The sequence below is a fragment of the Bactrocera dorsalis genome, chromosome 1 (assembly GCF_023373825.1).
Source record: "Bactrocera dorsalis isolate Fly_Bdor chromosome 1, ASM2337382v1, whole genome shotgun sequence".
Classification (NCBI taxonomy): Eukaryota; Metazoa; Arthropoda; class Insecta; order Diptera; family Tephritidae; genus Bactrocera; species Bactrocera dorsalis.
Window position 1 is genome coordinate 101,516,653 of NC_064303.1, and position 23,016 is coordinate 101,539,668.

Below are 23,016 nucleotides of genomic sequence, written 5' to 3' on the forward strand. Positions count from 1 at the left end.
TTCATTCATGTGTCTCCACTAACATTTTCCCTATGTATTAACCATTCACGTAAGCTCTGCACCTATTGTAACTAACTAATCAACTAAGCTTATTGCGAGCATCGTAGACTCACATATAATCCTAAAAATGCTACGACTCACCCACAAAACACAGTGTACAAAACACAATGCTTTTCAGATCTAAAAAAAATTAAATTTCTGTAATCACTAAATTCGTGTAATAACTTTTAATGGAAATTAAAAAATATAGATATATATCTATTTTGTCTTAACTGAAATTTTGCATTTCCGTACAGAAATTATTGGAAGAAGTTGTGGCGGAGAAGGATAATGTCGAAGATCTGAACGATGCCTGTGAATTGCTCATGGAACACAGCGCATGCACCCGAGTTCGTGATCAGACCGTGGAGACTCAGTCCAACTACACTAAACTGTTAACACTGGCGCAAGGTAGATAATAGATCTGAGACCAAAGGTCTATAGAGGTTACTAATTCTTTAATATAATTTTTTCAGGTCTCGTTTCCAAGATCGAAAAGAATCTCTCGGATCACACCGAGTTCTTGAATTATAAGAAGGAAATGGACGCTTGGATTGAGAAGGCGCAAGAAATACTTGATGGTTGCACTGTAGATGGTGATGTTAGCGAGATCGCACAGCAACTGGAAACAGTCAACGTAAGTTTATATAGATTTAAGAAATCTTTCGTGCTTTAGGTAGAAGAAAGTTGCAAATACCGGTTCAGAAAATTTTATATACCCGAAAAATCCATCTGTTTGGACTTTGGGGCTTTCCGTACGACTAGCTTTCGAGGAGAAGGTAATAGATTAAACAGGTTAAACAGTATTGTGAGTACTCATAATGAAGACTTTGTTGGAGAACCTCCTCTAAGTTTGTCTGGGATTCTTTCTTGAATTCAGATTGAACTGTCTTTGCATATCACTTCTCCCTAAATAGCATCGAGAAGTTTCTGGCATACTTTTTGTCTTGAAAACATTCCTTTGTTAAGAAATTTGTTTCTCTTGTCTTTTGATTTTCGTAAGGTATTAAGATATTATTGTCTCCTATTGTCGATAGCGATTATATATTAGGTCACCGGCCAGTATAACTGAACCTAACCTCTACTCCTTTCACAGTCCTTAGCATCACGTCTCCCCGAGGGTCAACATCTGCTCGGCATGGTACAAGAGGCGTACACGAAAGCATCGAACATAACGCCCGAAGGCAAACAAGAGGTCTTGCGTGAGTTGATGACTAAAGTACGTGAAGATTGGGACGCATTGGGACTCGCTGTCAAGCAGAAGTTGAGTGACTTGAAGCAAGCACAGAACCGCTGGTCCGACTTTGCCAACAATCGCGACAAGCTCGAGAAGTGGCTCGTCAGTACGGAGAACACACTCAAATCTGTGCCCGACACAAAGGGTGAACTGAGCGAAATGAAGACACTACTCGAACGCTACAAGACACTACAAAACGAAATCAAACAAAAGGGCATTGATATTGAGAATTTGCTGGGCGAAGCCAAGGGCTTAGGTACCGAAGTGGATGCTGTACACCAAAAGCAAACACGTTGGGAGAAAGTAAAGAACGATTGCGCTGCCTACATTAAGGGTTTGGAGAACGAAATGGCCGACTACAATGCCTATCATCAGAGCTTGCAGGACATCGAGAAATGGCTATTGCAAATTTCCTTCCAACTGATGGCGCACAATTCGTTGTTCATTTCGAATCGCGAACAAACCGAAGAACAAATCAAGCAACACGAAGCTTTACTGGATGAAATTCAAAAGTATCAATCCAACTTGGACGATTTGAATTCAAAGGGACAAGCGCAAATCAAGCGTTATGAGCCGACAACACCAGCTATACGCGACACTGTCGAGTCACAGCTTAAGAACATACAGGACAGCTACAATTCATTGTTGCAGACCTCGGTGCAGATCAGGAATCGCTTGCACGAGTCCTTGGCCAAGTTCAAGGAATACGAGGACACACTGGATAGCATAATGCGCAATTTGGAGGCCTACGAACCGGTCATACAAAATGAGCTGGATGCGCCCGCCACCAGTTTGGAGCTGGCGCAACAGCAACTGAAGTGTGCACAGGTGAGTGCAATGCAAAGATTTACCAATATTTCGTTTGTTTTAAGTTTTGTTTATTGCTGGTTTATTGTTATTCCTGATTTGTCTCACAGGATCTGCAAACCAAACTGAACAACGAAAAGTCTCGCCTCGCTGCCGCTGTGCAAGCTTGTGAAGCCGCCACCGCCTCCATCAGCCGTCCTAGCTCGCCGCTAGAGTCTGCCATGCAGACCATACCCGAGCGTGAGCTCATCGTGCGCGCCAAGCTGGAAGATTTATTGGATCAGGTAAGCGGTTAGACAAATATTATATGGGGAAACTTGTTGCTCAAAACTGACTGTAGTAAAGCTATGTAGACCTTAAACGGTATTCCACATTTTTGTGTTGCAAATAAGTGTTCAAACCGAGCGGTGGCAACTGCTACGAAATAACATCTTTTTTAAAATACCTTTTTATTTTACTAATACTTTATTTGTGTAATTTAGCATTCCTTATAACCTATGTATTTTATTTTTGCATTAATTTTCCTGATTTTTGTAAACCGCTGCACTTACACAACAATAATGCACACTGCCATTTATCAACCAAAATAAACAATACAAAAAATACCTACCCGCCCGCTTAACCACAACTTCCGCCAAATCCGTTTGAAAATCCGTCTCAATTAACTTCCGTAAAGATGCCGAGTAACCGCGCAGAGTACTCAAGCAACATCGCCGCCAAAGCTGATGTCGCACTTGAGTTACCACAGACCAAAGATGCTCCGCTTGATCCAGTGCGCTCCCATAGTGAGCGTGTAACCAAGCTTAATGCTTTAATCACTAAGGTAAGTCCGTCGCCGCTTGAGCTGCTTTTCCAGCCAGCTTTGTAGGAAATGCCTTGCTCCTACTACTGCCTTAGCTTCATACTAATTTTCTTATTTAACCTGCTTCATGCACCTATTTGGCCAACGAAACAAAATTATGTCACCAATTTGCTATAACACTCACACACTGTACATAAAACATTTCTGATAAGGTTGCTCTGGGCAAAATTTTTTCATAAGCGGTACTAGGTTGGATCGGGTTGGGTTCATAACGCTTGTTATTATTGCTTTATTATTCTAACAAATCACATTTATTTGACTCTTTCGCTTAGGTGCAATCCCACTTGGGTGGATTGACCGCTTCAGTGAGTGAATTAGAGCAACAACAGAAACAACGCGCCGAGCTCCAAGATTGGGTTAAGAAACAGGAAACAACTGTTAGTGATTGGTTAACACGGCCATGCAAGTTGCGTCCGGAAGCAGCTAAACAAGAGTTGGTGGCCATGAATGACTTGTTGAATTCGATTGGTGATAAGCGTTCACAACTGATGTTGGAGATGACAGGATCATGTAAGTATCGGAGCACGCATTAATCTTGTGTATAAAACATGCAACAAAAAAAAAAAAACGTTACCTTTGGCAGCGCCGAAGCTAGGATAAAAAAAAAAAAATTCTTAAAAGAACTTGACTGTGATCGGTCAGTTTTTATGACAGCTACAGTCGTCCGATCTTGTTTTTATTACAAAAATCGCTTCCGATAGTTCAGTTTGTATCACACTATATGCTGTAGAGAACCGATTGGAGCAATTTGTTTGAAGATTATAATCTCGTCTTGGAAAATAATATTAGTTCAATTTCTTGACAAATAACGAAGTTTTTCTTACAAGTACTGGCTTTCGATCGTTCAGTTTGTATGCCAGCTATATGCTATAGTGATCCGATCCGTACAATTTCTGCCGGAGATTGTACTAGTGACTTAGAAATAAGCCAAGCCAAATTTCGTGAAGATACCTTATCAAATTAGAAAGTTTTCCATACAAGAATTTGATTCGGATCGTTCAGTTTGTATGACAGCTATATGCTATAGTGGTCCGATATCGATGGTTACATCAATTTTATAGAGTCTCCGACGTTACTAATAGACTTACCTATCGCAGTGAAGTAAGATCTCTGAAAAAACAGTCCTTGGCCGAATAAAATCCGCCTCAATTCCGGTGAGGTAGACCCGAATGTCGTGGTAATTGGATCTCGGAAGTTTCCTTCTGAGTTTTGTTAACTTCGTGGCAAGTTTAATATATCCCGTTAAGCGTATAAAAAGATAACGTAAGACCGGTTTAGTGATAAACCTGTGGTAAATGTCATTAGTTTCCGAATCTGCTCTCTTGTACCGATCTTACTAATATTCTAACGTTTCACCTTTTAGGATGTTCGATACTTTCTGTCCTTTCACGATCTAATACTTTATATACTTTTACTTGCAGTGGCCGATGACGACACTGATCTTGACGACAACCTCGACAAACTCGAGTCCGAGTTAATGAACGCTATTGCCAAGAAACAAGCAGGACAGAATGATATCGATAGCTATCGTCAAGGTGTACAGGACGTACAAAATTGGTTCGATTCGCTTATCAAACGTATGGATGTATTGGATAAGGGTTCCGGTTTGAATTGTGCCCAGAAAAAGGCTGCCATCAATGAAATCAAGAAAGAGTTTGAAGAACAAGGTCCGAACAAAATCCAAGAACTGAAGGGCAAAGCAGCACAAGTTGCTGAGGCTATTAGCAATTTGGATGGCCAACAGGTGGAAGAGCAGATGAAATCATTGGATCGCCGTTATGCCGATCTCGGCAAACGCATCGATCGTAAGTCACAGCTACTTGATGTTACCAATAAGGGCGTTGATGGCGCTAAGGGTGAAATTGAACAGTTGCATAACTGGGTTAAGGATAAGATACAAGAGCTGCAAACACCTACTGCCATGGGTTATGAACCAAAAGCAGCTGAGGCACGTCAACAAGCTATTAAGGGCATTATGAAGGAAGCCGAAGCGAAGAAGTCACAAGCTGACGCTTTGGAGAAACGTATTGCCAATATGCAACCCGAACTTGAGCCAGTCGAATACGCACAACTCGAGTCGGCGCTGCGTCAATTGAACTCCGAGCAAAAGAATCTATCTGAGGTGCTCAAGAGCGAATTAGATCGCGCGCTAGATGCGTCTAAGGCACGTAAAGCGTTGGAGGTTGATTTGGAGAAGGCACGCGCTTGGTTGAAATCGAAGATTGCCGAAGTACGTAAATTGCCTGTGTATCACCCATTGCCATCGTCCGAAATCGAGAAGAAAATACAAGAGAACAAGAAATACGATGATGAAGCGAAACAATTCAATGATTCGGTGTTGAGCGATGTACAACGACAAGCGGCGAATATAATGAAGGACTGTCCGGAGGCAGATAGAGCAGCTTTGCAGAAAATACTCGATGAAATAGCCGGCGATTATCAAACCCTAAAGGATGAGAGGGGCAAGCGTGCTAAAGCTTTAAGCGATCTCTTGCAAGGACGTAAATCATTCGAGGATGCTATGAAGAATATGAGCGATTGGTTGAATGAGATGGAAACCGCCACCGCTGGTGAATTGCGTACAACCAGTGTGCCAGTGTTGGAAGAACAAATGGCTCACTACAAAAAATTGCTAGAGGATGCCGAAAGCAAGGCTGACTTAATGAACAACGTGGCCGACCAAGGCAAGGGTATTTTGCCCACGCTAAGCAATCCGGATAAGTTGAAACTAAACGACGATATCAAAAACTTGAAAGACCGTTACGGTAAAGTGACACAGAACATTAAAGATCGCGTTAATACGCTCTCCGATCATATCAAGAAATACAAGGATGCCAAGGGTAAATTGGCTGACTGCATGCAGTTCCTCAACACCATACAGCAACGTTTGCGTGAGCTCAATAAACCAATCGGCTCAAAGATTGAAGATGTGCAAGATTTGCTGGGCGCATACGAGGGTATACTGAAGGAACTCAAGGATAGCAAAAACAAAATGGGTGACATACAAATGGATGACCTACCCGAGTTGCAGAGTATACTACAGCAACAAGATGACATGATTAAACTGATTGAGGATCAATTGGCTCATCTTCGTCAATTGTTGTTGCTACGCGAGCAATTCATTGCTTTGATCAATGAGATTATCGCTTTCATCATGAAGTACACTGATGTCATAATCGATATTGAGAATTCACCCGACAGCTTGGAGGACAAAATCAACAAGTACGACGATGTTATTGTCAAGATACAAGAATGTGAGGGTCTGCTGGCCTCTGCTACCGATAAGGGTCAGAAGATCGCATCGGAGGGTTCTGCCGCTGACAAGAACAGCATCACCGAACAATTGCAATCATTGAAGAATCAACTACAGAACCTGCGCAAAGCAGTCGAGTCACAACGTCAAAAACATCAAGTACAACTCGAACACCATCGCAAAATGGCTGCTGAACTCTCAGAAATTCTTGACTGGTTGCATAATAATGAAGCGTCCGCCAAGTCACGTCCTCTATTAGATCGTGATCCCGAATCTGTAGAACATGAAATTCAAAAACATCACAAACTACGCAACGAAATTCAGGGATATCTCGATAAATTCGACAAAATCAATGCTAGCGTCAAAACAGAGGTCGGCATGCCTGGTTCGCTGGTTGAAATGCTTTCCGAAGGTCGTTCATTAGTTTCCTCACTGCCACAAGAGCTTGAAGATCGCGAGAAATATTTGATCAACAATCGCGATTCACGTCTTGAATACATGAAATTGGTGGCCAAATTCAATGATTGGGTGCACGAAGCTGAGACACGCCTACAAAATAGCCAACATGGCATCGATTATGAAAATCTCGTACAAGACTTGGAAGAACATAAGATCTTCTTCGGCAATGAGACGCCAATTAAGAATTTGGTGCATAAACAAATCCAAGAAGCCGCCGATAAGATTTGGCCCTCGCTGAGCAGCTTCGAACAGTCGGAATTGTCACGCGAATTGGCACAACATCAAACTAAATTGGCCAACACCATTGCAACGGCCAAATCGCAGCAAGGCGAATTGGAGAAAGAGGTCGAACGTTGGCGTGAATACCAGCAATCGGTGGAGCGCGTCAAAGCAACCATTGAACGCAGCAAGTTCAGCGATGAACCCGTACAGAATCTGGCTGGCCTACATTTCAACATACAGAAATTGACGCACGCCATCGGCAATGTGCAGGTGAGTGCAAATTTCGAAATTATAATGGTTTAACTGAGAGCATATATACCTATATACATACATATTATAACTGTATTTAAATACGGTTTGAAGAAAGTTAATCATGTTGCAATAACCAAGCGTTTTTCAAATTTTTTGAGTTTATTTGGTGTACTTTTAAATCAGATTATTATTATTCTTTTGCAACATGCTGCTGCAGATTAAAATAATTTTGTTTACCTAACGGTTGTTTGTGTCACCTAAAACAGACTGTCTGTCTGTCCATCCGTTCGTGCAAGCGATAACTTGAGTAAAAATTGAAATGTCTTGATGAAGCTTGTTATATGTATGTACATGTTCTCCAGCATCTAATGAAGGTTGGAAGGCGGTCATAATCGGACCACTCTCATCCTACAAAACGCCTTTAATTGAAACCCTATTAAGTGCCATAAATACTCTCTACAACAAGCTGCAAGGCCGCTATTTAGTACAACGAACTTCATTGGCGAGCTAGGGTTGAAATTATGTTAAAAAGTAGGCGTGGTCCAGTCAAGTTTACAACAGCGCGCCAATCGTTCTTCTTTATCGCTGTTTGGCGCCAAATTGGGGATTTTAAGTGTAGCCAGGTCCTTCTCCACCTGATCATTCCAACAGAGTGGAGGTCTTTCTTTGTTTCCTCCGGCGGGTACTGCGTCGAATACTCTCAGAGCTGAAGTGTTTTAATCCATTCGTACGACTTGACCTAGCCAGCGTAACCGCTGTCTCTTAATTCGCTAAACTATGTCAATGTTGTCGTTAATCTCGTACAGCTCATCGTTTCATCGAATGCGATACTCGCCGACCATAAATCTTCCGAAGAAACTTTCTCTCGAAGACTCGTAACGCGGACTCATCAGATGTTGTAATCGTCCATGCCTCTGCACCATACAGCAGGACGGAAATAACGAGTGACTTATGTATAGATTTTGATGTTTGTTTGTTGAGAGAGGACTTTACTTTACAATTGCCTACTCAGTCCAAAGTAGCATCCGTTATCTACAACTTCGAAGATATGACTGTCAATAGTGACGTGGGAGCCAAGTGGCGAGTGCGACAACTGTTTGTTTGATAAGCTGTACACTTTTATAGAAGATTGTATCTTCTCGATTCAGCTCTGCAGTTCGAATTATTTTCTCCAGCAGTAGATTGAAGAAGTCGCACGATAGATATTCGCATTTTCTGAAACCGCGTTGAGTATCGAACGGCTCGGAGAGGTCCTTTCCGATTCTGACGAAGCTTTTGGTATTGCTCATCGTCAGCTAAAACTACTAAAACTATCGGTCAATATGTGAGAGTGAGGTTACTAAAATTGAGAGAGTGTGTTTTTTTTACTTGCCCTAGGCTTCATATAACCTGCAACCCTTATGCGCCTGAAGGTACTTTGCGGCCTTGAATCTAGCAAGTTGAAAGAATATGATGTGTTCAGTGATACCCGACCTTAACGCTACCTTATTTGCTTTTTTGTATTATTTTTCACTGTTTTTATTTTATTGTATTTTTAATTAATTTAATTAATTTTTTGTTTTTTTTTTGTTTTTATAATAATTATTCCAATATTTTTATTTTATTTTTTCATTTTTATTTATTTATTTATTTTTGTTTTAAAATACGTTTTGATTTTTTTTTAAATTAAATGAATTTCCACCAACTTGAGCCCACTGTACTCGTGCGCACATTTCACATTCGGCATATTTTTCGTCTGGCTTTTTCATTCCGGTTTGCGTTTTTCACTTTTCGTTTATTTTTATTCGATGCGAATTGGCTGCCGGCCGGCAAAAGTTGTTAGGAAAGTTGTTCGGCACATTTTGTTGCATTCACCATTTATGTCTTCTGCGGTGCTGAGCCAGTAGCACGCACCACACCCAACTGGACAGGTCAGGATAAAAGAACACGCTGTAAAAACGTACAGACGAAAGTGTTAAGAGAGCGAAATTCGGTTTCGTTAATTGCCTTGTCACGCTCGGCTGTTTGGCAGCGTTCAAATGTAGATTGCGACCAGCATCTGTGACCAGAATAAAAAAAAACAAGCGAGAGCGCGTAGTGAGGCAGCACATGTCGCCAAAGTTAACTATTTATTATAGCAGAGTACAAAAGCCATGCCTACACGCACATACACAGATACAACGCTAAACCATGTGCGGGCATTTGAATGTGAAACGCGTACGCCAAATGACATCATCATCATTATCACCATCAACAGGCGCCGAGTAAATACAATGACTCTTCGGCATAGAGCGAATGTATGCTCACGTGAGAATACCGATTCTTTAACTGAGCATACCTTGGCACTTGCGTGTAGAGTGGCGCTGGCCGGCTATCAAGTATAAATTTGGCAGCACCACGCGGTTTCAAAAGCGCTCACATTGTACAAATGCCGACTCAACACTCGTGCGCCATTGGAGTACGCTCTCACGCTCTCGCTCCACAGTATGCTGGAATTTAATGGTGAATTGTTAACACATATTGACGAATGGTTAACTGGCCGACTGAAGCGCGTCGGCTTATTGTTGCATTATGTTTCGCCCCACGGGTCAGCTGTTTCTCTGCATTTCATTTCTCGTTTCGCTTTTCAACTTTAATTTTCATCTTTTTTGTTTTTGTTTCCACTTCTCACTCGGTTGCACTTAGCGGTTGCCCTTTGTCGCATTACATTTCCCACCGACTGCATGCGTCAAAGTCGCCGGCATTTTTGGTGGCCTAGTATGTTATACTGTGTGTGTGTGTATGTGTGTGTGGGCCAATGTCTGCCGCTTGCTTAAGTGAAACTGCACATGCCGGCACTACTTTTTGTTCGTTATCGAAATTTAGTGAGTTTCACCTCGGTCTTTGTGGTTCCTAATGTGTAGTCTGGCGGTTTAAGCGCATGTATGCTTGATAATTAAGCCAGTTCTTGGTTCGCATAAGAAAAAAGGTTAATGCGTTGATGAAAGCTTTTCCCGTCGACAATTAATCTCTTTTTGCTACAACAATTCTGACTTTGCTTTAAGTCTACTCTACTTAGGTATTAACTTTTACCATTTCAGTGGAAAGGTTGCTGGTTTTAATCCATCAATTCGGCTTATTTTCTCTTTTCATGTACGTTGCAAGCTTTCTTTAGGTTTAATTGCACCTTTTCTTTGGTGATTTGACTTTTATCGATAATCGTTAACTGATCAAGGGGGCTCGTATCTAATAGTGTTCAATGACAAGGCAAAAGTGGGGTCATTCATTTCAAAAACAGAACTAAAAGAGTGTAAATAATAACAAGTAGGAAAACTTAGTATTGACCTTTGGCTTATGTTTTCCTTTAATGACGAAAATAATGTGAGGAAATTTCTATACTTGGCCTATATCTGGATCATTTTTAATATTGTTCAACTGTTCGCATCACCATTAGTTTTGGAAACCTTTGAAAGACTAGTTCCGGTCTTCTCTACAACGACGACAAGATCTGTGATAAATCCCAACGAGCAATATCACCTTATGATCCGGGAACGGGTTGTCTACAAGTTTTAGAATCCTATCTAGGGTATAAGTCCACAGTTTCCTCAAAAGGGTTCATACAAGCTTAAAACCTTCTTCAAACTGCTGCAGATCTTTGGTTGTATCCATAACGTCGGAACGATCTGTGATAAATCCAATCGGGGACTATCACTACATAATCTAGGTACGAAAAGGAGGTGTGATCAAAAAATTTTACTTCCTATTTAGGATGTACTCCTTGATTTTTCCCCTTAAAAATAAACTCATAAAAATGTTAAGCCTTCTTCAAATGGCTGCAGATCTTGGGTCTACAACGCCAGAACGATCTGCGATAAATCCACGCGACTATCGTCAGCTGACTCGAGTACGAGAAGAAAGGGTTGTCCAGCTGTTTCTATTGTGGACTTTATTGGACTACTTCTTGGAAGGCTTGCGATGTTAATTTTTTTCAGAAAGGGTCCTGTTCACTTCGTTTTTTTTATATTTTACTCCGATTCAGTTATAAAATAAAATAAAATTTTATTCGAATAATTTTTTTCTCTTTTTGTTCTACTCCTTGATATTTCCCTCAAAAAGGGACACATAAAAGTTTAAAGTCTTCTTCAAATGGTAGCAGATCTACGTGAAAAGCTTCCTTGCGTAAGGAATATATCCGTATGTTCGACCTGGTCTGTCGGAAGATGATTGCTGTTAAAATATCACTGGAACCTACGGTCCATATGACCATAGTCACGCACTCATTGGAACCCTTAGATAATATATGTAGTTCCCTCTTCCATGCATCCTTTTTCTTCATTTATCCAATTGTATGCAACTTTTAACCAAAAATTTTAACTGTTTTCATAGGCCTCGTTCACTTTTCGCCTGCCGATAACGTGTTTTCGTGTTTTGTTTTACATTGTCATTCTCTTCCACTTATTCACTCTTTCACCTTGTACGACAGCCGAGTGCCGGCTTTTGTGCGCTTTTTTTGCTCATTTTTATACACAATTCTTTGTTTTTGTTTGCCAACATTGTTAGCCGCGGTCTCAGTGCGCTCTTCACGGTTTGTAAGCTTGCGCTCTTGTACCGCTCTGCGCTCTGTAAATGTCGAAGGCATGCATCATCACATATGTATGCCGCCCACCTCAACGAGTTTTATAACTTTTTTAATAACTGCTTTGTGGTCAGCATACGCACACACACATTCACATATTTGTTTATATGTATGTGACTATGTAACATGTAAGTGTAAGCTGTAGCTCAGTACGAGGCGCTCTTTCGCAAACACCGAATTGCGCACACACAGATACTCACTTATTTACGGGCATTATGAGCTTGTCGTTGCGAGTTTTAGCGATTTTATGAGCGGCGCATGAAATCATTTCCAGTTGAGACTTCGTCGGTAACGAGCGTGAATTTCGAATTCCTAAAGAATTAAAGTGTAATTTCTGTGTCGTCATCACAGAACGGAAAGGAAACGAAAGGAAAAAGAGTGCAAGAAATCGTATAAAATAGCAAAAACAAAAGAACACACACACACACGCATATTGACGAAGTGAAAAAGTGCTTCAAGTCAAAGCTGGAATTAAAACAGCATAAAAATTTTCATTGAAAAAAGCTGTAAACTATAGAAAAATATATAAAACAAGCCACAGCAGTGAAATATAAATATTTATTTCTAAAAGAAAAAACATTTGTGGAAACACGTCGTCAGTGCCGCAAGCTGTCGCCGCGTTGGCCCGCATAGATACACGTACATACCTATAAAAAGGTATATAGAAACAAACATACATATGTGTATGTGCAGTTGAGGAAGCGCACAGCTCAAAGTACGTGTAATATATAGAGTGTTAACTGTGTAACGGAGAAACGTGTGAAGTGCTTTCCAAAATTTCAAACGAATTGTGTAAAAAACTGCACATTGTGTTGCAGACTGCCAAGTGCAACGTGTTGAAAAATCAATTGCAGTTTTCGAAGCATTCAAATTACTCTTCAGGTGAGCCGGCGCCGCCATTGTTGGCGTTTCCGTTGATTTTTAGGCGAAAATTCGCTGACAATTTCCGCACAGCTTGTACGATTTCCAGTTTGGTGTACATAGGTATATTTTCCGCCTACGAATATGCAGAAATGCCTCGGCGAAAATGTGTTCATTGTGTAATTTGTGCGTGGCACGCACTAACGAAACGAGCCGAAGTGCATATTTGCGCAAACACACACGCACACTAGCTCCAAGCGCTGTCCTATTTGTAATTAGGAGGTTCAAGTGCCAACGTGTTTAGCCAAAAATACAATTTTTTTCGAAATTTTCTACAAATGCAAAATCAATATATTTCAAATCCCAGCGTGTGCAACTAACCAATTTTTTCGAAAATTTCCAAAAATAATAAACCAATATGTTGCGAAAAATTTTTTATAGCAAATTTAAAATGGTTAAAAAAATTTTGGACAAAATTTTTTGAATTTAGAAATCAATATTTTGTGAAAAATTTTTAATAGCAAATATCTAAAAAATTTATTGAAAGCAAATTTTTGAAATTAGAAATCAATATTTGCTAACATTTTTTAATAAAAAACTTAAAATACATATGTCAAAAAAAATATTTTTTTAAACCAACTTTTTGAAATTAGAAATTATTATTTTGCAAAAAAATCGTCAAAGGAAAATTTAAAATGTCAAAAACACGCATTGAAAAAATTTTTGAAATTATAAATCAATATTTCAATACATATAAATAATTTAAAATGTGTGAAAAATGTTTTGGAAGCTGCATACGTTTTGAAATTAGAAATCAATATTTTGTGTAAAATTTTTAATGCAAAGTAATTTAACCAAAAAACGTACTGAAAATAATTTTAAATTAGAAATAAATTTTTTGCGAAATATTTTTTTATCAAAAAAATTAAAATGTGTGAAAAAAAAGTTTTAAAAACAAATTTTTGAAATTAAAAATCAATATTTAGCAACAAGTTTTTATTAAAATATTTTAAATGTGTGAAAAAAATTTTGAAAATACTTTTTGAAAATTGAAATCAATATTTATAAATTTGAAAAAAAAAATTTAAAAACTACTTTTTGAAAATAGAAATCAATATTTCTATATTTATAAATAAGTTGAAATGTGTGAAAAAATGTTTTGAAATTTACTTTCTGAAATTAGAAATCCATATAGAGCAAAAAAATAATTTGAAAATTTATTTTTTTGAAAAATGTGAAATCTCTAATAATATTCTGAAAAAAAAAAATTGTTACTAAAAACTTCCAAAATTAGTTTTCGTGCGTGAAGCTGAAAATTTTTGGCTTAAAACTAATAAAAGTGCAAACAGCTTTGTCACTTCTTATATTTAAACACGGCAACAACTTATCATTTGCAACATTAATTGTTTTTCAATATTTTTTTTGTCATTAAAAGCATATGTTTTGCAATAATAATTAAGTTTATACATACATACATACCATTCCAACATGTGCACATGAAAACATCTGTTTAATTTATAATTTTCTTTTACTTTTTCTCTTTCCACCCACTCACATACTACCACACACGGCAACAACAACCACAGAGCCAAACTAGTGACATCACACTCGCCAATCAGCAGGCGCAGGGACTAATACGTCAAGCCGACGCACGCAATCGTCAGCTGATTGAACAGGATAACGCCGAATTGAATCGTTTGTGGAACGAATTGTTGAAAGGACTCGAGACTCGCCGCGATTCGTTGCAGAGCATTGCTGAACGTTGGGACGAATTTGAGAATCATTTGCATAGCTGGGAGAAGGCAATTAGCCGCTTGGAAGATAAATTCCGCAATGTCGACCCAGTAGTTAGGTCGCGACGTCATTTGGAAGATACAAAGAATGCCATCCAGGTAAGTGTCTATTAATAAATAAGTAAATAAGTGTATAAGTTTAAGGGTTAAGTGTTGAAGGAGGAACGTAGAATGTTAACAGATACATTTTGGCAAAGACAATATATAGAAATACACATTAGAGCGGAAAATGCTCTATGCATCATTCAGAACAATTTTGCCTAAGCGAGTATGGGGCTAAAATCAGTTTCAAGCCAGTGATTTTAAGGCGAAGTTTAGTTTTTAGTAATCATAAAAAATTCTCACCTCAGTTTATGAGATAGCCGAATGAAATTTATTATGTAGATGCATTTTGACATTCTATTGATCACTGTCGGAATGAGCCAGATCGAACAACTATAACATACACATCCCATAAAACTGATTATCCAGAAGTAAACGCGGGTTTTATTATTCAATGCTCCAATGTCGAAACTATACAAGTTACATTGGGTTAGTCTGGTAGGCTAAAGAGCCCCAGACCAGTTATGGTCTTTTGCGATATCAGTTGGAGTTTCGTTACGAAGTCCATGAGACCACCATCTTTTAGGATGGCTGCGCTTGACATGAATTTCAATAGAATCTGTCGCCTCACCAACAATATCTCTTCTAATGTCTCTGTCAATGCGGGACAAGTGCATAAGAGATGCTCCATTGTTTCACTGCGGTTTGCTCGGTCTGTTAGCCACAATCCGCAGTCGTGTGCTGCCACCAGTCTGTGACCGCAGAGTATTCCAATCATCATTATACAGTTTTTTCTTTCAAGTGCCGGCAGGAACTTAGAAGGGAAATATCTACCCATGACTTTGGCAGTTTTGAAGTCAGATAGATAGTATTCCAATCATCATTCTACAGTTTTTTCTTTCAAGTGCCGGCAGGAACTTAGTATATTTCCCTTCTACCCATGACTTTGGCAGTGTTGAAGTCAGATAGATCGGTCCCTCGTAGATCATCGTATAGACGAAGCATGGGGTTTGCAATGTACACCACTCTTGGCAATCTTTTCCATTATCTCATTGCTTTCGATGCTCTTGTGAACTCGCAGGTTTGACCCAGAAGTGAGTCGCTTGATCTTAGGTTATGCCGAGCTTATACCTACAAATATATAAGGCTAAAGTATATAAATATTTTCTAGTCCTTCCAGGTGGTTCTAAAATATAGTGGTAAAGTAGTGAGGAACATTATTTCGGCTTCGGACCATGTTTCATTAGTTCCAAAAGTAGCAGTAATTATCTATAGACTTTTCATATTTTATGCACACAATGTTACAAAGTAAAGCTATTTGATATGACACCTGTGGGTTATTAAAGTAAAACCAAGAAACAGTTAAAAGCAAACATACAACTTTACCGTTAGTTCTTTTTCTGTAAGTTACCTATACAGTAGGCTAGGTGAAAGGTCATGGGCTTAAGAATAATAGCATAATTAAAAAGAAATGAAGTAAGGCATTAATGAATGCAGTGACTGCTTTATCATGCGAGTGCACAATAATTTGAGGTCTTTTAGATTCATGAATTGCTCTTTTTTGTTTTTTTTTTTGTCTTTACTTATTGCGTTTGCTAATGCGCTTAGCACTTTCTACTTACCGTGGCAATAGTACGTTGGGTAATAAAAGTTCATTTGGGAAGTCGAGCGTAACTGAAAACAGGTGAGGCGGGTAGACTTAGGTGCGAGAACCACATATATGTATATATAGCTATTTGTGTACTTATATATGTATATACTCATATACTATGTACTCTCGATCATTCAAATTTTTTTTTAGCTGTCTTAACTTTTTGGTGATGTTCTCTAGCAGTAAAGCATGCAGCAAATTGAAAAGTAGAAACCTTGAAGGCTATTAACTAAAATGTCTGTTAGTTCTAATACATAGAGTATCGTTTTATGCTTAGCATTCTTCATTCTTCTGAATATTTACATACATTACACACACATTTACACATTGTTTCCTAAATAATTAAAAAAATATACAAGACAGGTCAAGCGGCCTACCATAGTAGGACACATTGTTTTGGTATTTTTCATTCAATGTAACTCTCTTTAAGGTTATACGCTGATTATAGCGACAATCCAACTTTTCTAAACCATTTTTGTAGCATGATTTGTAATTTTCTTCAAAATAGGCCTCAGTTTCGGTTATCACCTGTTCATTCGAGGAAAATTTCTTCCCAGCGAGAACTCTTTTGAGATCTAAGAACTGGAAATAGTTGCTGGGAGTCAGATATAGAGAATATGGTGAATGCGCCTTTTAAAGTCCAATTCATGAATTTTTATCTCCGTTTTCACTGACTTGTGACACGGCGCTTGATCTTTGTTAAACAGCACTTTATATTTCTTCAAGTGCAGCCGTTTTTCAGAGATTTCGTCTTTTAAATAGTACAATAACGATATGTTATAGGGGCTGTTGATAGTCCCTACTTTTTGGAGATAGTAAATAATAATTCCATCCTCAAAAAAAGAACATATTTTTGAGTTTTTCCACGCTTTTGGAAGGGTTCATCGTGTGCCCTCCACTCGAATGACTGTCGATTGGACTTCGGTGTGAAACGATGGAACCATGTTTCATCCATTCTTACATATCGACGTAAAAACTCGGCTTTATTATGCTTGAACGTCTCCAAACATTGCTCGGAATCCTAAAATCGTTTTTGTTTTTGATCAAAAGTAAGGTCACGCGTCACCCACCTTGCACTGAGCATACCCAAATATTTGTGAACGATATGATATATTATAATTTTACAGTTAATATCTTTAAAGTGCCTGTTATCTCAAAAAAACACTTTAGGGTCATGCAAAATTATTTTGTTGACTTTTTTTGATGTTTTCGTCGGTAACAACCTCTTTTGGGCTTCTTCGATGCTCATTTCTCCACGTCTAAACTTAGCATATCGATCTTTTATGGTTGAGCTTCCTAGAACAGTGCCCGGCAACTCGTCAACAAGCCAAATTTTAGCTCCAACGTTATATTTACCCTTCAAAAGGCAATATTTTATCAACACGCGAAATTCCTTGCTATCTATTTTTTCACTACAATAAAAGTTGGTTCTCTCAAATTGATATAATATACAAACTAATAATCCGACAGCTGTAAAATTTATTATCCCACCTTTTGAGGGTTATAAATAATGTAGATTTAATTCTAGTAGCGCCATCTATGTGTCAGGCTATTTTCAATTCAATTTAATTGTTATATATTTTTAAATTTCTGTCAATATTTAACAACAAAAAAGAAAAATATATATTAAATTCGGCTGTAGAGAAGCTTAATACCCTTCACAGGTGCATTTCTTATAGCATAAAGAGTATACAAAGATGTTTACCTTAAATTAGATCGTTCAATTCGTAGGACAGCTATTTGCTATAGTAAACTGATCCAAATTTCTTTTTTCAAATAGTATAACATTACCTTAGAAAATAATCCATACCATTTTCCTGAAGATGTCTCATCAAATAAAAAAGTTTTCCATATAATAAATGACTTTTGGTCCATCAGTTTGTACGGCAACTATGTATATGCTATAGTGCTGCGATCAGAAAAAATTGTTCAGATTTTGTAGCGTTTTCCTAAAAAATTTTCTGTATTAAGTTTCGGGATAACATCTCGTCAAATAAAGAAGTTTTCCCTACAAGGGCTTGATTACAATATTCAATTTGTATGACAGTTATATACTATATACATATGTATAGGGTGAGCCATATAAAATTTTAAATTTCGAAGACAGGGCGTAAAAAATTGAGTGTAGCGTTTGCTGTGTGGCACGTAGCGACGTCTTGCTGGAACCAAATGTTGTCCAAGTCTTCCTCTTCAATTTGCTTGAAGAAGAATTCGGTTAACATTGCGTGATATCGCTCACCATTGATGGTTACGATTCCTTCTTCATTTTCGAAGAAAAATGGGCCGATGATTTCACCAGACCAAAATCCGCACCATACAGTGATTCGTGCTGGGTGCATTGGCTTCTCGACAACTACGTGCGGGTTTTCTGTGCCCCAAATGCAACAATTCTGCTTGTTAACGTAACCATCGAGGTGGAAATGAGCCTCGTCCGAAAAGATGATTTTTCGGTAAAATTGACGATCTTCGGTCAAGCGATCTTCTGCCCAATCTGCGAACTGTAGAATAGTGAATAGCAACCCGTTTCGTAAATTTTAGACTTTTTACTGAATATCTGTCACTTTCCGAATGGTATTTGATGTTTTCAATGTCGAAATATAGATAATTCAAATATAAAACGTTAGATGGCTCACCCTTTATGTGTTATATAGTGGTTCGATATTGTCCGTGCCGACAAATGATCAGCTCCGTATCTCAAAAACTGAAAGACTAGTTCGCATATACATATCTAGACAGACAAACATGGCTTATGTGATTCAGCTAGTCACTCTGATCATTTATATACAAAGGGTCTCTGACGTCTTCTGGGTATTACAAACTTTGTGGCAAATTTAATACTCCCTTTGCAGGGTATAAAAACTTGCTCTGCCTCAACATTGAGTTATTTAATTCGTTTTAGTATTTAGCATCGAGTAATAACGCCAGTAATCAGCTCTGCTAATTGAGCATGCATATTGATTTATAGTTTTAATCTACTTTGATACCGTTACAAAAAAGTAGACCAGCTGATAAGATGAGTCGACGGGCTATTTTCGATTTTACTACAAAAACTATGCTTTGACACATTTAAAGAAAAACGAGGAATATACACACATTAATTTTAATTGTAAGAGAATATATATACATATGTATATATATACTTATATGTACATAAATATGCTGGAAAAGCGAAAACAAGGTTGTTTACATCCAAATACTTAAATACTTATACAAGTAAAATGAATTAAAGGCAAACAACATTACAAAATTGGCGGTCTAGCAGACAAATAAAAAACTTATATAAAGCTGAAATGAAAAACCCGACAAAATAACAATAACAACAATGTATGTATGTACTATACACTCAAAACTGGTCGTCCGTTTAACGTGCTAAGCGATTTAGTAGACTTTGTGTTCAGCAGCACAATTGGAATTCGTCGCTAATCAAATTTATATTTAAATTGTGACGTAATGCAGCTTAACACACACCCATACACATATATATGAATATGCAGGTATATATAAATGTATAAGCTTAAGCTCGATAGCGAAGCGTCAAGCAGCATTTGGAAAACTTGCTGCAAAGCGACATACAAAAACGTGAAATAACAAACAAAACATGCCGAAAAGGCAAAATAAAATTAAAATTAGCTGAAATTGTTCTTTTTTAAACGAAAATGTGTTTATCGTTTGCAGTGTTATTTTGTCGGCTTAAAAAGTTAATGTCAACATTGAAATTCCAGCAATTTCTGCTCAAATGCCAACTTGAGCGCGACTTACATACAAGCATTCATATAAAAGCACACAATTTGTACATAAGTATGTATGTATAATACATATGTACATATATATGTATGTATATACTTACGTATGTATGTACTTATGTATGCATGCATCAAATGCCAAGTGTGATTATTTGGACTGAAGCGCCCCAAACCGCAGGCGAATATCACAGAGAGCACGCGACACTTGTCGCCAATGCGCAGCGCTTAGCGTAGCTTAGCTTGGCAAAGCAGCTCGGCCGGCGATGTTTTTACAAAAAGGGGCTGTGTCTAAATATATGCATAATCGTGCATATTTGTGAACGCTTATGGTAAACGTCCGCTGAAAATCAAGTTCATGGACAATGTCAATCAAGCGAACGTACTTTAGTCAACGCACACATACACATACTTAGCTACGTATTATACATACCTATGTATATGCTAATATAAACAACTTTTTAATGGCATGGCTTGCATTAACCCGCTGCTGATTGCCAGCGAAAAGTGCATACTATCAGTTAAGTTCTGATTAACCCAGACTCCTCCTTTCGGTAAAAAGCATGTTTTTTGTTACTTTAATGATATTTAAAAAAATTTAAAAAATCTTCGTTCTAATTTCACATCTTGTTTAGGTTTGTAAAAACCTTCGAGGTTAGGTTTGATCCTAAAAGGGATCTCACTTGGACAGCTTATAATGCCAGTTTGTTGTGGTACCTAGAAATTCTTTAAAAATTTATCATAAAAACCCGCATAAATCGACAAAGCGCTTTGAGCTGATCACAAATTTTTTGAAGTGGCCAATTTCGGTTTCGTCTATGTCTCCTGGTTCGCCAAAGGTATGGCTACCAAGATGTATTAGCCTCAGTCGTGCAACGGCTGAACAAGGGAGGATAAACTGCCGGGATCTTCCATACAAATTTAACAATTTGCGACCGACTGTATGTTTAGCCTTACAGCTTGAATACCTATTGGATAATATCCATTAAAGACTGCAACGATTGCGGAAATATGAAGTTTGTTAAGGGCAAACAGTTCACTGGATTTCTTTGTTCTACTCTGGCCGAAAGAACTTCGTAATCGCACAGGAACTGGCTGTCGATCATTATCTGTTAAGGTCCGTTCCAGCGCCAGAAAGCAACATGACAATAGAGTTCAAACTATTTTCCACTCCGATGTGAGCCGGGTACGGGTTCCTCGTCTTGTTAGCACATCGGTTTTGCAGTTTATTGATGATGAAAGAGCTTCATGCAATTTCTAGTTAGGACAGACGCACTTTGACTAATTTTGAGCGCACAGTTTGCGAGCTATTAGCGGATCTTGCCATTTTATTGTCGGAGTGAATGCTTACCTCCCTCAAAGTAGCTGTATTCCAGAGAAGTAAGTCTATTGTTGCTTTAATATCAGCCTCTTCTGTCTGAAAAATACTACGATAGTCCGGTAGCTTAAAGCTTAGGTTGAGTTAGAGCTACTTACTGAAGATTCCACGTCCAACCTTATCTTCGGTTTAACCCATCCGTGAGAAACCTCACGGCGCCTATTATTCAGCTACTTTTCCCAATCCACATATCTCTCGTAGGTATGAGAAACAGCTGTCAGTGTTAGTCTCTGTACCTCAGTGGTCCAAAGTTTTCAGGTTAAACCTTCTAATCAATTTAAAAATTATGCAAAGCCCAGACTCCTTAAGTAATAGCTTGCAATAAACCATCTGATTAAATATAAAGCGACATGACAAAAATAAAATAACCTTTTTTCATGTATTTTAATATAGACCCAGTCCGGTTCAAATTTGATCAGATGCGAAAAACTCCAAAAATTTAAATTTTTTTGCTATGAATAGTTTCTTATAAAAAAATTATTTTGGAAAAGCACAAAATGAGAGAAATTAAGATATATTAATATATATTAATATATACTATACTTAAATATACTATACTATACTATAAATATGTATATACTTGCATGTACAAAAGGCTTTTAATTTAACCTTCAAAAAATACCTTAAATATTCTAGTATGCCGTGAAGGGTTAATGTAAGGCATACTCGTGTCGCTGGTTAAGAAAACCAAAAATATTCCAAATTATTAAAAATTTATAAACAAAACCACATATAAGCAAACCTAAGAGTCTGCGGCTAACATATAATTAATCTCCGTTTTTAATATGCAAACAAGCGAAGTTATTAAATAAGCGTACACAAACAAAAAACCAGCCAGCTTGTTATACTGCTGGGAACAAATATTTTTAGCTTAAAATTATTTATTTTTTGCTTTACTTTCAATTTCATTAAAATTCATTAGAACTAACTGGTTATAGTAATAAATTAGCCAAGCGAGTGCTTAAGTAAATTTAAATATCGAAGAAAGACAAAGCAAGGGAACATGAAAAAATACAAAAAAAAATATTAGAAAATGACGACAACAAATTCAGTCACAAATTCTGTTGTGTTTTTTATATTTTTTTTACAATTTTTTTTTTTTTATATTTTTTTATATATCTTTTCATTTTCATTGTCTTTCATTTTATCTATGATCTTCGTTCCAACTTATTGACTTCCTATTTTTGTTTGACTCTATGCCTTTTACGGTTGAAAATAACGACTTCTAAGCGTATAGGCTCTGCCAATATTGTATTTGTAATGCTGTCCACTCAATAATCATTGAGAAATTGAAGTGGCTGCCGGCGGTTCTACGTTATAGTTGATAATAATTAACGATCACATTTCGTTTTACATATTTGTCTATAATTATACCACAAAGTATATGTATTTACAAACATACGTTATTACATAACAGTAATTTCAATTAGGCTGGTTCGTTTGTTTTAAGAATTTTTAACTTCCTATTTTGATTATGAGTATTAGTTTATTATTAAAGTATTTCTTAATAATAATCTGAAGAAACATTATATTATTCTGTGATAAATGAAATTCCTGAAAAAATGGCTATACATCGTACCCTAGCCCTACTTCTAGTGTTATGTCACTAAAATTGTAGATTTTGTTGCCTACAATTAGGCGAAATGTTGTAAAAGTCGTGTTCTATTCGCCACTGTTTTGCGCGCTATATGTACATAGTTGAGCTCTGCATTCTTTAAGTTTATATGTGAAAGCAACAAAAAAGTTATATATTTAACTGTTATAACCGCTTGTTGTTCTGTTTACATGCGAACATGTTAGTCTATTTGATTTATACCACTTGTTTG

At 37.6% G+C, this 23,016-nt stretch overlaps 1 protein-coding gene across 9 annotated transcripts in view; it reads left to right on the forward strand.

Moving 5' to 3' along the window:
- Positions 1 to 23,016, forward strand: part of LOC105231134 (muscle-specific protein 300 kDa) — a 190,506-nt gene that overhangs the window by 67,480 nt on the left and 100,010 nt on the right. For 8 of the 9 annotated variants that reach the window (XM_049459658.1, XM_049459647.1, XM_049459657.1 and 5 more), the window contains 8 exons: positions 297 to 450; positions 516 to 676; positions 1,136 to 2,104; positions 2,194 to 2,367; positions 2,760 to 2,906; positions 3,218 to 3,455; positions 4,367 to 7,149; positions 14,173 to 14,478. In XM_049459658.1, the coding sequence (XP_049315615.1) occupies positions 297 to 450; positions 516 to 676; positions 1,136 to 2,104; positions 2,194 to 2,367; positions 2,760 to 2,906; positions 3,218 to 3,455; positions 4,367 to 7,149; positions 14,173 to 14,478 (4,932 nt within the window). The remainder of the gene's footprint in view (positions 1 to 296; positions 451 to 515; positions 677 to 1,135; positions 2,105 to 2,193; positions 2,368 to 2,759; positions 2,907 to 3,217; positions 3,456 to 4,366; positions 7,150 to 14,172; positions 14,479 to 23,016) is intronic. The other variant, XM_049459669.1, reaches the window with a different exon arrangement.